At 39.6% G+C, this 16,736-nt stretch overlaps 2 protein-coding genes across 5 annotated transcripts in view; one reads left to right on the forward strand and one right to left on the reverse strand.

The window, feature by feature from the left end:
• The window catches only part of EFCC1 (EF-hand and coiled-coil domain containing 1), a 48,576-nt gene that overhangs the window by 2,445 nt on the left and 29,395 nt on the right, over positions 1-16,736 (reverse strand). The window contains exons 3-7 of one of the 4 annotated variants that reach the window (XM_048957722.1): positions 12,803-12,948; positions 9,969-10,101; positions 9,475-9,637; positions 3,412-3,570; positions 440-509 (exon numbers count right to left, since the gene is read on the reverse strand). In XM_048957722.1, the coding sequence (XP_048813679.1) occupies positions 440-509; positions 3,412-3,570; positions 9,475-9,637; positions 9,969-10,101; positions 12,803-12,948 (671 nt within the window). Of the gene's footprint in view, positions 1-439; positions 510-3,411; positions 3,571-9,467; positions 9,638-9,968; positions 10,105-12,802; positions 12,949-16,736 lie in introns of all 4 variants that reach the window. The other 3 variants (XM_048957721.1, XM_048957724.1, XM_048957723.1) reach the window with 3 other exon arrangements.
• CFAP92 (cilia and flagella associated protein 92 (putative)) overlaps positions 10,287-16,736 on the forward strand; it is a 65,851-nt gene continuing 59,401 nt past the window's right edge. Inside the window, exons 1-2 of the mRNA XM_048957716.1 lie at positions 10,287-10,423; positions 11,091-11,168. The gene's annotated coding sequence lies outside the window, so the exon portion shown is untranslated. The remainder of the gene's footprint in view (positions 10,424-11,090; positions 11,169-16,736) is intronic.

A 16,736-nucleotide genomic window follows, 5' to 3' on the forward strand; every position in this document is an offset into this window, starting at 1 on the left:
AAATGAAAGATTATTAGAGGAGTTCAAGGTTGAAGCAGTTTATGAAAATATTTTTTTAATCCCTTGTTGTTGCTGCAGAACAAGAATACGACATGCACCCAGAGAGGAACCTAATAAATAGCTGGCTTACATATTCAGCATCATGTTTTTGAATGAGGCCCTAATGACATTAGTGGAGTACTGAACTGTTCCCCTACTGCCAAACTCCAATTACAATCTAGCTAAAAAATGCCATGGATGCTTTTCTGTTTCTGAAGTGTAGTAGACTAGAAAGCATCATTGTCTCCTCGTAATCTTCCTGGATAGTATTTCTTTCTCCCCACCCTCTCCCCCAGCATTTGGAATATTTTTTTCACACTCGTTTTTTCATTATCCAGTGTTGTTCCTAAAAGGACTATTTTCATCCTTCTTGGTCTTCATGCATGATTTACTTTCTTACCATGTTGGGGGTCATGACAGGATTCCAAAGTGCTCAGCAAGATTTTCCCCAAGGCTCGCTTAGATATGTTCTTTGAAAAAACAAGATAATATTATGGCACAATTATGTTCTTCACCACTTTAAATGTAGGCAGTAAAATCTATGCACAATGTGTTTGCATTTGAAAAATCAAAACAAAACTGAATCCTGATGATGCAAGACCTGGTACTGGCTTTATTTTCATGCATTTTAACTTAGATACTGCTCAAGTAACAGCAGTTTGTCCCCAGTCCCTTAATGTGGATGTAAAAAGAGAATCTGTAGTCAGTCAGTGTTGTTTTCTGAGTCTTGTGTGTGAACAAATCTAGATGGCAAGCAGTGTAAGCAGCAGGTGCATAATAAATGTTCAGGCCTCTGCTAAGCCTGTGTTGAAAAAGAAATGGTCAAATATTGTAGTGTTATCTCGGAAGGAGCTTCTCAGCCCCATCTGTTCTAAGATTTACTGGGGACTATTTTAGGTGTAGACAAATCAGAGATTGTTTATGCCATGTGGCAGGCCTGCTATTACCTTGAGATTGAGATGTAATAATCATTAGCAAAAGAGGACTGTAAAAACTACATAGGATTTGGACAGTCTGCTTTACTAATAGTTTTATATTAGAAATTTGTTGTGACGTTCATAATAATCTGGAAAGCAAACTCTCTTAATTTTGCTATCTAGACACTAATGCATGCTTTATGGGAAATGGTCTTGCAATTATTTTAATTAACACTTAGAGCCTCTATGTCTGCAGGGACAGATTGTTCTTGTTAAAACTTTGCAAACTGAAATTAGATGAAAGCTGTTCTGGAGGAAAGATGATGCACCTACCAGCAGCTCAGGCAACATTGCCACTGCTTTCTAAAGTCGGTCATCTGCCTTCTGCCTATCTGCCCCAGTGGGGCTGGTGCACGGTGAAAAAACAGGTTCACAGAATCAAAAATAACAGAATCACAGAATCTTAGGGGTTGGAAGGGATGTTTAGGGATCGTGAAGTCCAACCCCGCTGCTAAAGCAGGTTCCCTATAGTAGATTCCACAGGAAAGTGTCCAGATAGGTTTTGAATATCTCCAGAAAAGGAGACATTCGTGGCAGGCTGGGATTACGCAGGATCTCTGCAACACATTGTGAGCTTTTAATACTCCTGACAAAGTGTGTTTGCCTTTGGAAAGTCATTGCTCTCTAGTAGATTCTGTTGCAAATGAGATACTGGGATGTTTGTAATATGAAGGAATATGTAATAAAAATAAAAAAAAAAAAGGCATTTAAAACTATAGTTACTGATGAATAAGTTTTCTTTTGCTTGAATTGTAACCCATCAGAGATTTAGGGGATCCTTGCTCAATTCCACTGGGAATGCTGTAAATCTCTTTGTTCATTGACAATATCATTGTCCCTACTTGTGCTATGGAAGCTGGCAGCATGCGATGGCTTATTTCTAGCAAAGATTAGCATTAAGTGCTATTATCACCAAGACATGGCACACTGGGAGATGGATTGTCTCCTAAGCAGAAATGATTTGCAATAATATAAGTGACCAGTGAATGGCATGTTGAAGTCTTGACACAGGAGGTTATTATGCAGGCTGCCACTCATAATTGTTACTAGTTTAATCCTCCACTGGATTGTTATTGATGCATATGTCAGACTAACAATATGAAAGGAGAATTTCCTTGTCAAGTTTAGAATAAGTTACCACATTATGAGATATTGCGCTTGTTCCCTGGAGTCATCAGTGGAACATGAACATGCTCCTACCAGAGCACAGTGCTCATCTGAGGAAGCATTCTCATCTCGCACAGATTAAGTAAAGCTTTGCTGAAAATTGAGGAGAATTCTGAATCATTATCAAAGATATTAGCTCCCAGCAGTATAGTATGGCTCCCAACATACCCCATGTTCTGCAGATTACCCAATTTGCTTGTCTTTTGGCTGGCCATTATCAGTCCCCAAGAAAGAGACTGAGATTTTTTTTCTAAAGGCTTACCACCCTGGCTGTGTACTTCTGTGATGTTCTTGTATCCGCCCTTATAAATCCATGCTTGGATTATTAATCAGATAAGACACTTCTCACAGAAAAATACAATATTGGTATATGAGAAGGGATATTTTTGCTTTAATACTGAATCAATGCTATTGTAGGATGCAGTTTAAAAAAGGCTCCCAGCTTTTTCTTTTTTTTTTTTTTAAAAAAAAGTTTTGCTGCAGGCTTCCTAAACTGCTGAGGAGAAGCTGGACTCTTACTCACCTACAGAACACTGGCCTCAGGTTCAGGCTCAGGCCTTGGCCTCCATTGGTGCCATGAGCCCGTGCTTTGCAAAGGCAGGATCCCTCTGATCAGCTGCAATGGCAAGGCAGAAGATGCCACTGTGCATGGGTGCTGTACAGCAGGTAGAGCCTGAGCCTGAGCACAGTGTTGCTGGTGCTCCTGGACAAGCTGTCATGGAGTGCTCACTTCCTAGCTTTCTACAACTTGTGACTTGAGACTGAGACATAAAAAGGTTTGTGAAAAAAGAGATTAGAGTGTTTTAGCCAAATTCTAGCCTGGAAAGCCACTTTCTACTTACCTAAGTACTTGACAAATATTTTCACTTCCTTCACCATAATGTCATGTAATGTACTGAAGGGGATTGTGTTGTTGCTGCATTTTACCACACCTCCGTGTAGTCCATGCTGATATGTAATTTCAAAGGAAGTTTATCTTGTTTCCTCTAAATAATGAGAACCTGAGGACCCACATCCAAGGAGACCTCTAGGACTCTTTTTGAAAGTCATCCTGAGTACTTTAAAAGTTTTTTGAAATCACTAGGCAGTTCCAAAGGCAAATGCATGTAAAAATGTTTCTTGGTGTAAAGGATTTTGTGCTGAATGGAATGTATGAATATCATTTCTTGGTTTGAAAAGAACACTATCATAAAGAGCTTTAAGTTACTGGACTACTTTCTTGCCATACCAAGTCTCGCAGCTGTTGAAGAAGCTGTAAAACATCCATGAGCTTTTCTTCCACCAGTGACAGCCTAACTCTCTCAGTCTCCAACATCTGTAGCTCCATCTTCAACATTTCCGTTTCCTCCACCTTTTGCTGCAGTTCAGTTAGCAATGGGCCTTTCATCTGGATAATGACACAGGAATTAAAGCACTGGAGCTTTTAACTTTCTTGCCTAACAATTGCAAAGCTGAGTTATCCCCTTTATCTGGTAAATGTTAGTTCTCTTGAGAAGATTATCTTGAAAAATACATTTCTTTAGTGTACTACATAAAGAATTAATAGTTTCTAGGAAATGCATGTTTCACACTTGCACATAATGGCAATTCATTCAAGATTGGGTGCTAGCAGATCATTCTAGATCTTGTAAGTTGTAAGTACTGGCTTTCCTACTTTAGCTTTCTAACGCTTTGCATTCCTGTGGTCCTCTATAAGACATAACTGATTTGTGTTCCCTCACCAATGTCGTTGTGTTTTGGTCTTGCAGCTTCTCCAAGTCAGTTATCTATCACTGAAACAGGAAGGTAATTACCCAATTTCTTCAAAGTATTTTGGCTGAGGGAAAAAAAGAAAAGTCCTACAGAATGACTTCCAAGATTCTGGTTCTGCAAAACACTGGCACGCTTTGCAACCAAGCACGTAAAGGTCCAGATTCAGCAAGACTTTAGAATGATCTACAGAAATTCTGCACAGGAGTGGTCTTCTTAGATCTGGACCTACCAAAGCTGATCCAATCTGTTAGTTTTCTAAACCTGCCTGTGAAAAAAAATGTTTAGGATTTGAACATTACTTTTTAATGCAGAACTTAAGTGACTAATACTGTACTAGAATGCCACTGCACCTTTTGAAAAAGTGAATATCTTTGTTTGCCACAGACCCACACCCACTGCAGATGCATTGCTAAATTCAGCCTGGAAAGCATCCTCTGGAAAGTATGACACTTACATGTCAATTCTGGACCTTTGAGAGCACTGACAGATTTCAGTTTTATGAACTTCATTTCCCACTCGTTGCTGAACCCAGCATTCTGAAATTACCAGTTTATGAAATTTCTTGTTGCAAATAGAATCTAAATCTGTTTATTAACATTACACTGAAAACCAAAATCATGTGAGGTAAATGCTAAGCTTGCTGGCATTTGTTTGTCATCTTTTATCTTTATTGCAGTTTTAGGAGTATTTACAGAGAACCAGAAGGGCTGCAGACCTCAATATATGCAGTGCTTAATAGATTTTATTTGTGGAGATTTCTATCCTAATGGATTTTTAATAAATGGGAAAGAATTTCAGTTCCCTAACACATAAATGTCATTAGAGTAAAAAAATAAATTAGTCCCTGATTCACAATGAGCCTTGCAGAAGGTTTTAGTTTCTGACAGTGCTAAAAGTTGGCTGTTAGTTGGCACTTATTGCTCCATCAGATGCAAATTTCCCTGTTACATTAACTCTCTGTGTGCTTTGCTGTGTGAGGCTTTCCAGCTCATCTGAGCTATACATCTCAGAACAGCTACAGAAGCTTGAATCACTTAACCTGGCCCATCTGCAAACAGTGATTTCAACATCACTGTCTGAACACCCTTTTAGACGAAGAAACTAACATTTTCCTGTATGTTGAGCCAACTTTGTTACCCTAACGTGGCAGCAGTCTGACTGGGATGCTCTAGAGGCTATGTGAGGCTTTCAGTGAGTTAAACAGAAGGTTTCCTCTATTACATTGCAGAAAGCCTCTGCATTGTAAATGCCACCTGCCACAGATGTTCACTAAACACAGGAAGTGGTTATATTTCCCTGTAGAGCAGAAACAGTCATACAAAGTTACACAAAAGGAAGAAATGTCATTATTTTTATGTGGGAAATGGACTTTCCAAAAACGCAGTCAAACAGATGCTCATGGAAATTGATAACGGGTGCCCATCTATCCTGGTACACCCTGCCAGGTCCCTGTGCCCATACCATCATGTTGCCACTGCTTTCAGCTGCTGCTTTAGTCGTGTTGGCTTGTAGTGAACCTTTTTTCTTAGCTGTTTTAGTATAACGGTCTTCTTGTCCTACGTAAGCATGCTAGTTTCTGGATACTGTTATATTTACATACATTTGTATGTATGTGTATGTTGGGTTTTTTCTCTCATCTTATGTGCTTTCAGACAGTAGCTCAATGTAGTGTTAAAACATTCTGACTGCTTTCCCTAGATAGGTTACATCTAACAGCTGCTGATAACACATTTGCAAACAAGAAAATGATGATTGTAGAGCTATTTTTAAAACTTAGATAATGAGGAGGAGTGGTGAATAATAATTGGGTTGCAGGGTTCAGAGCAGTGGGCTGTGTGCTGGGTTCTACCCAAGTCCCTTAGCACAGCCCGATTTTGGATCTGCGCCTTGGTTGTGAAATGGAAATACTACCTTGCCAAATGTCAGTTTTGAGAATAAGCCGTTTGCTGGTAGGTGGTACGCTTAAAAAAGGGAGAGAATGCTACAGGAAAAACCTGAGCTCTGGAGTACAGCACGCAAATAAAGCTAGAATAATGAATAAGAAGGATAATGAATAAGAAAGATGTGGAGCTCTTGGAGAGGATCCAGAGGATGGCCACTAAGATGATCTGAGAGCTGGAGCACTTCTTCTGTGAGGAAAGGTTGAGGAAACTGGGCTTGTTCAGCTTGAAGAACAGAAGGCTCCGGGGAGACCTCAGTGTGGACTTGCAGTACTTGGAGGGAGCGTATAAACAAGAGGGGGAACAGCTGTTTGTGAGGGTGGACAGTGATAGGACAATGGGGAATGGTTTTAAACTGAGACAGGGGAGGTTTAGGTTAGATATTAGGAGGAAGTTTTTCACACAGAGGGCGGTGAGGCACTGGCACAGGTTGCCCAAGGAGGCTGTGGATGCCCCATCCCTGGAGGCATTCAAGGCCAGGCTGGATGTGGCTCTGCGCAGCCTGGTCTGCTGGTTGGTGACCTGCACATAGCAGGGGGTTGGAACAGGTGACCACTGTGGTCCTTTTCAACCCAGGCCATTCTATGATTCTATGATTAATTAGTCTGCAGAAGTCCCTGAAGGACTGCATTGTATTTTCTACTGAAGTTAAGGAGGCTGTCATATTAGTCTCATGTTTGCCAGCAATGAAGCTGAGAAAAGTTTCCCAGAACAGGAAGAAAACAGCAACAAAACTCCAGAATGAAGTGATGAACTGTGCTGTGCAAACTATCTTTTAAATCAATTCACCCTCAAAGGAATGGAGGGTGGCCAATGTAGCACCAGTTTTTAAGAGATGCTGCAGAGATGATTTGAGGAGCAACACATCGCCTTGGGAGTATCAGTTATGCTGTCTGGCAAATTGTCAGGAACTGTAATGCACAAGGGACTTGGTGAATATGTAGACAAACATAAAGAAGGAATCCATTAGATATATTTGAGAGCGTGTATGAATAATGTTAATTCAGATGAGTGTATTTTGAAAAAGTAAATAAAAGTTCTTCTCAAAATAAAAGTTTTGAGAAGATACATAGCCAAAATGTAACTGCCATAGGACAGTAGTGCAGGTAGCTCCTGCTGTGGACTCACAGTGATTAAAAGATGGGGGTTGAGCACAGAACGGCAGACCCAGACTGGAGGGTCAGCATTCACTAGCAAGGATCTCACAAAGATCTGATTTAAGACCTGAGCATTTTCATTAATTATTTCGAGGAGGAGTGAACATCAAAGTGTTTGTTTGCTACTGATACATTTTGAGGGGGTGGGAGGAAGGATGTAATCAAAGCTGCCTGCAAAGAATTACTGCTGGATTGCATGAAGCTGAATAACTGCAATAAAAGAGCAGAAGAAGTTCAATGCCAATATAGCAAAATAAGGCATATAGGAAAGGTACGCCATGTCATAAACATGCAGTAATGATTACTACAATTCAAGGGGATCTAGGAGAGCTGTAATCTCCTGGGAATAGCTCTGTGGTCACCAGAGATCAAAAGGATATTTGCTGGGAGCTATTAGAATAGGAAGTGGGAACAGAACAGAAACAATAATTATGCTGTGATGGACTTGTATTCAGCTCTTCTCATTCAAAAAAAGGGTAATAGAGCTTGAAAGGTACATTGAAAAATAAAATAGAATAAGGGAAGGAATGGTTTCTATACAAAGAGAGCTGAAGCAGGCTAGGAGTAGTTGGTTACACTCACTGCAAAAGACTATAAGCTATTTTTCCCAAGGAAAAGAACTAAGTAAGAGTGGATGATTCAGCAACGGATTTAAAGTGAACAAAAACAAGTCCTCAAAGCTTGTCTCTTTGTAACTAATTTGTGTGACTCCTAGCTGGGAGATACCAAATGCATTGACAGCGAAAGAAAGAGGATGTAGAGAAAGTAGATGTTAAATAGCTCCAAAACTGGCCATTAAACGTGAAGCTGTCAGTGCATTGTCTGGTTGAAGGTGCGTCTGTTCCCTGTTCATTGGAAACCAGGTGACTAATACCAAGAGGAAAATTCTCTGTACTGTTTTTCATTCCTTTTCTCTAAATAACCACTGCTTGTTGCCATCAAGCATGTGATGTTAGAATGAACTTTTCATTTGAACCTGTATGACAGATCATTAATTACTGTCTTCTAATTAGACTGACAGTTTTAAAGGGATCTTTTAGAGAAAACCATTGGCATTTCTTTACAACACAACACCTGGCAGCATCTCTCTGCATTTTTAGAATTTGGTCATATTTTCTCCACCCGTTGTGCCCCTGTCCTGACATCTTCCTCCCAGGTCTTCAGTACTTTTTTTTTAATAGTTCAGTTGTTAGAAAGAAGAACTTTCAAGACATGAAAAAAATTCACCCTGGTTTTACAGTGTTAGATTGGATCAGTTATTAATCAGTGTTTGAGAGTGTTGCTTTGCACTTGCCTGCCGAGTTTCCTTGTTAGCTTTGCTGTTATTTCTCTATTCTTTTAGCCTGGAGCAAGTCCAAACAGAAGTACATAGAGCAACACATAAAGTATTTTTTTCAGGTCAGAAAAAGTGTTTTGGTGGTTTGTTTATTAAACCACCAAATATATTTATTTGCAAATCAGATCTGAGAGAGCATTTCTCAGTCTTCCAGTTCATGTGGTACTGATTACAAGGATGGTAAACATCTTGACAGAAATTACTTACTACTCTTCTGCTTGTATTGCAGCAACAAAAAATACCAAAAGCTGTGCACGAGATACAATACTGGGTAAGTAAATGTAAAGGACCTTAAGAATACATTTCTACCAGGCTCAAAATGACTAATCCTTCTGATTTTAAATTTACATTGCAATGAGTCAGCAATCTGTCTTATTTTGTTTCATAGAAAGATTGATAGTATTTAAATCTATGTCTTTCATTGGCTGCCATTTGCAGGATTTAAAGTTACATCACACAGGACTATCAGGATGCTGCACTGAGGCTTTGAACTACTATGGTTACAACTTCTGTTAAAGCAAAGATGAGCATGCTGCTAAACCTGAGAACTATTTTTTGATTTACAAATATGCTAGTTTTAAGTCTCAGAGCTGGCCAGACGAAGCTAAATGATTTTCTTTTAAGGACAGAAGAATGGTGAATATCTGCATCTCAGTCAGCTGGAGGGATTTCTTGAGAAGTTGTTGTGCTCCCAGAGGAGTAGGAGGACACAAAGTGTGCATCATCCAGAGCTGAGGGACCACTGACAGCTGCCTATGGTAACCCTGTTGTTAGCGCGTTGCCCTTTGGCCTATAGCAGCACCTGTCCTAAACACACTATCAGTGAACATCTTAGGCCAGTTCAGTAAAGAATGGTATTTGAAGAGCTTGGGTTTGACTGCAGCTGGTGCACATTTCATCCTCCAAACAAATGGAGGTTCAGGTTGGAGCCATGCTGAAAATGCAGGTGGCACGGGAAAGCATGACATAGTTTTGCAAAAGAGTAGCACAGGGAGAAATGCCAGGGAGAGAAAGTGGAAGGGTTAGAATAAAATTCATATGGATACAGGCGTAGCCACTTAAAGGTACAGAAACAACTGCTTCAGCATATGCTTGGCACCTGTTACCTCCTCCATATCTGTTTCCAGTTTCTTCACCTCGTGCCCCTTAAGCTCCAGCTGCTCACAGAGCTGGCTGATTCGCTCCTCTAGCTCCTCAGCAGCTTCATAGCCATCAGCACTGCTGGTCTCCAAGTACGTCATGAACTTTTTCCGTTTTTTTTCATCACATCTATGAGTATATATATGAAGAAAAAAGTGAATGAAAACTCATGATGATCTGTGTTTTAAAAATATATATAAAACAACACCAAAAACACACACAAAAAAACCCCAAACCAACCTTCCCCCAGATCTTTTGGCAGAGCAGGCAATGAATAGGTCCCAGCTGATGCTGATTAGGATTAGGTGTGAGCATTTAGGTCACTGTTTGCCCCATGCTGAACATGGGCCTGCTGATTTTGGTTCTACAAGATTACTGCCTCTTACTGAAGCCACAGTGCCCACAGATCACGAGGGAACATTCTCAAAGGGCTCAAGTAAAACAAATCTCAGGAACATACCCGCTGCCACAGCAAGGGAGCTTGGCCACTATTTCCTTTACATAGGCTGCCTGGGGCTGCTGGTCTCCTGCCCACTTCTCCTCCTCTTCATCAGAGGCCGCCTGGCCCTCCACTGCCCGGAACAGCTGCTCATCTGCTGAGAAATCAAAGCTGCTCAGCTGCAAAACAACCCCAATGTACCACAGCTGTGACAACTAACACTCGTGAGACAGAGGTTTAAATTGCTTGAGTAAGGCACAGTACTGGGTCTTTCCTCAACTGTGAAAAGAGGCTTAGAGCTCGGGGCAATGTCATCTTGGTAGAGATTATTATTTTAGGAACGCTGAGCACTTCAGCACCCTCTTGCAGGGTAAAGTAAAGGTTTCTTTACTTTCATTTAAGTGTGAATAGATGATGTATTATTAAGGAGCACAGTTGCCTTTCACGCATGAAATTGAATATATGATCTTCAGCAGGTATGAAACTGTTGTATTTGTTAGGGTGGGCTTTTTTTTTGTTTGTTTTTCACCTTCCAAGCGTGTATCTAGAGTGCAAGAGTTTGAATTAATTTTTCTCTGATTTGTTGTCTTATTGTTTTTTATGGGGAGGGTGATTTACGTTTGACCTGTAGGTACCAACCTTAGGTGCATCTCTGTAATGTAAACTTAATGCCTCCTCATGTGCCAAGTATGTTATTAATGATGTGCCCATAACGTGTGTATGCATACATGTACCGCTTCAGAAATATTTCAATACTTTTTAAGCTGTACGTTAGAAAAGCCGTTGTATTTATCTCTTGCTTCTACTCCAAGAAGGTATTTGCTGGATCCCGGGAGGCTCGCGCTGCTGGAGCGGACGCAGCGCTCCATTGCGTGCCGTTGGAGAGCCCAGCACCGCGCCGTGCTGCTGGCAGGAGCCCCTCCGGGGGGCAGCCGCGCTCCGCCATCGAGCCCGGCAGCACGTGGCCTTCGGGCGCTGCCGGCTGAGGGCGGGCGGCCCCTGCTGCCTGCTTTGCCTTCGGTCAGCTCGGCACGTGTGTGTTAATGACTTTTCGGTTCCAGTAGCGTTCAATAAGTTACTGGCTGAACACGAATAAACATTATTCGGGAACTAATTCCTTATGTTTTTTTTTTTTCTTTATAGGCATTTAAAGGGATAATGATCAGAGTTCACAAACACAGTGAACACAGCACTATGCAGCCACTTCAGAACTTCAAACTGGTACGTGTAATCCACTGCATTCCTTTTGCACCTGGTTATTTTTTTTTGCTAGCTGATACTCGGGTTAGATTTTTAAAAATAAACAAAAAGTGTATGAACCTCAAAGTATTCTCACACGTATCTGAAGAATTCCCAATACTTTCCCTTTCCTATGTGATAATTTCCTCTGCTCTGTTTGAAAATGCATGTAGGAAAGGCTATTTTAGGCATCCCTCATGTAGGTTATGATTAGCAAGTTTGGAAGCTAGAAAGGAGAAAGCCAAAGTTCTTAAGTATCTCTCTTTATGTAAAGGCAGTATTTTAACAAAACACTTCCATTCATAAAATCACAGAGCACTTTGTTATCATGACACTTAAGCAGTAATTTGTAACAGTTAATGCAGAAAAATTTGCACAATTCCATTGATCCAAGTGCTCTTCTGCTGTGAGAAATTACTATTTGTTGAAGTGTAACTAAAGATTTCTGAAAACATCTGGATTCACACACCTGTTGTATCTGGGTTTATCCCAGACATCCAGGCTTTTTTTTTTTTTTATTTGTTCAACTTTACAGTTCTGTTCTGACTCATTTTTCTTCTCTGGCAAACTTATTTGAGAAACTTTTGCTAGAGAGCTCTCTGAACTTGAACTGTGACATATATCAGATGTAGAATCTATCTTTGAGCTGGATAAGTGCCTGATTTAATAACGTTTGTGTATGCAGGTTCATTTTGTAAGCCTAGCCAAATGGAGAACATGCTGTAATGCTGTGCTTATGTTTATTGTTTTTTTGCATCCCTGAGCAGCTGCTTGCCAACTCCATTACATACCCCAAGCCTAATTTTACGCATTACAAATAGATCTCTTAGTCTGTGGTAAAGATGTGTTATTACTTGCAGTTGATCTCAGGTAGCTGTTTTTCACATCTTTGAATTAGATGTGTCAAAAATCACTGAATTGAATTGCAGCTGGATTTGCTTTGCTGTTGCTGTCTACTTGGCATTGAGCAGGAGGCTGGGAGAAGTTTGGCGTTGTGATAAATGTCTCTAACGATCACGGCAGTTAAATGATCCACCAGAAGTTGTCATCTCTTTAAAAGCCCTAAATCCTAGTCTAGGTCAGTTTCAGCAAGAGCCGGTCTGAGCAAACCTGAGGATCTTAGAAGACTTTCAAAGAATGCTTCATTGAGTCCCATGAGGAATCTTAAGTGAGTGGTGCTATGACAGTGGTTAGGGCTACATGTGCTAAATAAGTTGGATCTTCTCAGAGCTGCTGAAGCAGCCAGAATGTTTCCAGGTATTGTGATTAAACTGTTTTCTTGTAAATAATTTTAGCTGGTGTTCTGAGGTTTTTAGTGTTGAATTAAATAAATAGAAACTTCATACTTCTAAGAAAGGAAGGCTGCTTTGGTAAGGCAAATAATGAGGGAAAAACAGTTACTTTAAGTCATAACACTAAGTGAGATGTTCAGTCTTGCATGAAGCAAAACTATGTTGGGAGGGAGAAGTAGAAAGCTGCGATATTACCTTTCATTTAAATCTAGGGTTTCAAGCTACATTGAGGCTTATTTGTGGCTTTGGTGGATTAATATCTAATCAGTTTTCTGCGGAGGATCTTTAAAAATAGGTGAGGGAGTTTAGTACTGGGCTTGATACCGTTTTCAGAAATCCCAGCTCTGCCCATGGGAGATGTTCGATCTTGTTGCACAACAGAGAAGCAGCATCTTCCATCTGACAGCGCTGCTGCATCTTTCTGCTCTGGGCTGCTTCTGGAAGCAAGCTGAAATTTCACCATTTCTGATCTGGAAAAAAAAAAGACAAAGTAAGGTGAACTTGTAGGAAATTTGGAGAAAACACAATGAATGTCCACAGTGTGACATATGAACGATGAATGAAAAATACACTGTTCAAACAAAGAAAGGGTCATCATCCTTCAATGCCTGTGAAATCAAAGTGCCAGGGACTGCACTGAGTCCTTTTTTGCTGGAATCAAAGGAAGGTGCATTTCAACTATTCTTATATTTAGATAGTAAGAACTAAATATTGCCTGTAGCTTTTAGTTCATGTCAAGGGCTTCTGGAAAATATATATGGAAACAGTCTACTCTGGCCATAAAGTCTCCCTTCTCCACTGGCAGTGATAGAGCACATGCTTCATTTTTAACATGAACACACTTATAGCTAGGGTAGCAAGTCTTACATCCAGTCACTTAGAATGGTATCCAGGCTTACAAATGTCAGGCTACAGCACTGGACCAAGACTCAGCTCAGCCTAAAGACCAGCAATAGAAAGCAGCTCTGCAAGAATATCATCTTCCTTAATGCTGATCTTAAAGGCTTTTTGTGAGTCCCTCAAATCAAATTGCAGGGAACGAGGTGCTACGTGGATAGCAGTAGCAGCCAGCAGGGTTGTATTTCTCAGGTTCAAACACTTCATATGTACTCAACAATTGGTTTTCATACTGCCCTTGTCAGACATTTCAGTATACCTTATGCGTAAAAATACGTATTTTGTGGTCTGCATTTCATAAAGACATACAAAACTTGTTTCCATTTGTTTCGCTGACACTGAGATTTGAGTTTTGTTTGCAGGAGCTTTTAATGATACTATGCACTTAATTCAAAAGCAAAGTTAAGATTAGTATGAAGTACTTCTGCCTTCTAATTCTGTGCTCAGTTATAAATAACAGAAGACATCACTAAGGTGCCTTTTAGGCAGTTCAGATCTAAGTTTCCTGAGTACAGGGGATGAAGAGATTGGAAAATCAAAAGGAATGACACGTGAACACAGTCACACACCTGCAAATGGGATCACTGCTCTTCTGAACTGCTAGCAATCCTAAATCTCTCTTAAAGAAAACGATTTTTCAAAGCATGCTACTCCTGTCTTTTTTAAGACTGGGAAATACCCTGATTATCAGCTACATTAGACACAAGTAGCATTGCTTATGGATTAAAAAAAGTGTACCTGATGAATGCAAGTCCTTAAACTTGTCAACAAAATCTGTTGTTTTTTTTTTTGTTTTTTTTTTTTTTTAATGTAGCTGCATTTATGAGAAAATAATGATTATTTGAACTGAGGAAATCATAGTTAGCACAATGGACAGAGTTGAGGCAGTACCTTTAAGGAAATTCAAAGTAGGAGTAATAATACAGAATTAATTTTCATGCAGTTGAGATTAAAATGCTCTAATGGATACACTGAAAGACAGTGTAGTTATCACTGTTGTTACTTTAGACAAAATACAATGGCAGTGTGCAATATTGGTGACAAAGGAAGTGAATCCAGATGATCCTATTTACATCCAAAATAGTAGAAATGCAGTTCATGAAACTGAGACACCTTACAGTACTGAATTTATTTCAGCAGTCCAGTTCTTTTCACTGTATATTAGTAACTCAATTCCACAAATGGTTAGTGCAATTAGAGTTATGATGGAATTCTAAGACCAGTTATTTGTAATAAATACATAGTCGTATCAGATAAATGCAAAATCAGTCTGTTCATAAACTTTGTATCAAGTATTTACAGAGGTAGGAATAAGCAGCCTTTTGGATATGAAGCTCAATGAACAGAGACAGCTCATTACAAGGTTGTATACATTACACGTGTGTGCTGGGTATGCAATGAAATGTAATATACTTCATTAGAGTACTTTTCTATTGTTTCCTTTTCTACAACTTGGAGAACAATTGACTTTCAAAACTGAACACCAGTATACTTTCCCATTTACACCACACAAACAGCACCATCACATTGTTTTCCCAGTAGGAGCCATCACATAGTTCATAAATTTTCTTCTGCGTGTAGATAGCAAAACAAATTCAGATCTACAGTAAATAAGTTCCCTCTAAACACTTCCTAGGATTAGTTTTGGTTTGATGAATGCTAATTATTCCCTGCATTTAACACACTAAATATTCATCAGCAAAAACTGAGAGTTAAAACTCCTGGAAAATTCTGCTGAAGCGAGTTACAGAACACAATATTTCTGTGGAAATCTTACAAGTATTTCCTGCCAGTAAGTTCAACTACTGCTCAGAAAAAGACAGGACATGTAGTAAGATGAAAACTGGTGCCAAGTTAGAGATAAGTATTGCTGGGAGCTTTTGTTTAAAATACCACAGCTGCCATTGGTTTCTGAAGAACCACAGCAGTACTGGATCTCATGGTGTCTGTGGGTGTACGTGCACTGGGTGAATACAGTCGTGACTTTAACAAAACAGAAAGTCTATTTCAAAAATCTTTAGGCTAAAAACTTGAGGCAAACCATGTTAGAAAACGTTGCTTCTTTTTCACTCCCTCCAATAGAGCCAACTGCATGAAAATTAACGATGTGTTTTGTTTACAGCTTATGGTATTAACTTAGCAACAATCACACTTCCTGCAAAGTCAAGGGAAACAGCAGCCTCCAGAACGAAGCCTGGCTGGTCATTTAGCTTTCATCAGTTCAGGGAGTGGGAAGAAGGAGGGAAATCATTAAGTAGCCTGCAAATAGCAAGGCTGGGAATTCAAAATGGAGGCTCCTGGGATCATCACTACAGGGTTTTGCTGTGAGTTTAGTGTTGTAGTTAGTGACTGTGAAATAGAGCAAAATATTTCCTTTGACAAGGATGTTACACTTCATTTTTCTGAATTATGCTTATTTCCTTTGTTTCTAAAGAAAAATAAGTTGAGGTCTGATATTCAAGAGATGCCTGAACAAGGGATCATTGATAGTCTTCTGATGGCTGTCTGGTATTTGTGGGTGGTTCTTTTAATTTTGAACTACAGTGTAATTTACGTATGTTTGGAGATTTTTGGAGATACTGAGATCTCATGGACTACTAACTGCAGTGTCAAAGCTGGTTAAAATGTTTAACCCATAAGAAACTCAAAAGAATATTGAAGTATTTTGAAAATCTTTTACACTAAAGTGGTAAGTGCTGTGATGTTTAATGGGAGAACTGTTGATGGTAATAATGTATTACTTATGGCAACCTTGTTTCAACTTAGCTTACAATGCAAAGAACATTGAGAAGTTCTGATTATTTTTTTCATTTAAAAAAAAAAAAAAAAAGCAAAAAAAACCCCACATTTTAAAAACTCTTCCCATAAGATTCAGTGCCTTTATGAGGACTTAGACTACATCCACTCTGGCCAGTTTCAGCATAGACATAAATAACACCTTTCACCTCTCCACAATTCTTACAAAGGAACTTAAAACTATCTGATGAAATACAAAGTACAATCCCTGTAGTAATTCTCCTGAGATGTTGTCATCAGCTCTCTTTAAATGTTGAGAAAGAAAGAGAGCCGTACAGATGGTGTGTTACATCTTCCTGCTCAATGCACGATAAAAGACACTCATATTATTCTCCTCTGGAGATACTCATCTGGGCAGCTAGAAAGGGGAGCCCTTTGAGCAAGAGCCTTCAGAGCCGGGTGCTTCAGAATCAATATTTAGATCTGGCTCAGGCTCTTATGCCTGAGTTTCTTATACTTATACTATTCTTATTCTTTTTCTTATAGAAAAAGAATTCTACTTATTCTTATTCTTATACTAAGGAATACTTATGCCTTAGTTTCTCCAACAGAAATATAGCAAAGC

This window comes from Lagopus muta, chromosome 11, assembly GCF_023343835.1.
Source record: "Lagopus muta isolate bLagMut1 chromosome 11, bLagMut1 primary, whole genome shotgun sequence".
Classification (NCBI taxonomy): Eukaryota; Metazoa; Chordata; class Aves; order Galliformes; family Phasianidae; genus Lagopus; species Lagopus muta.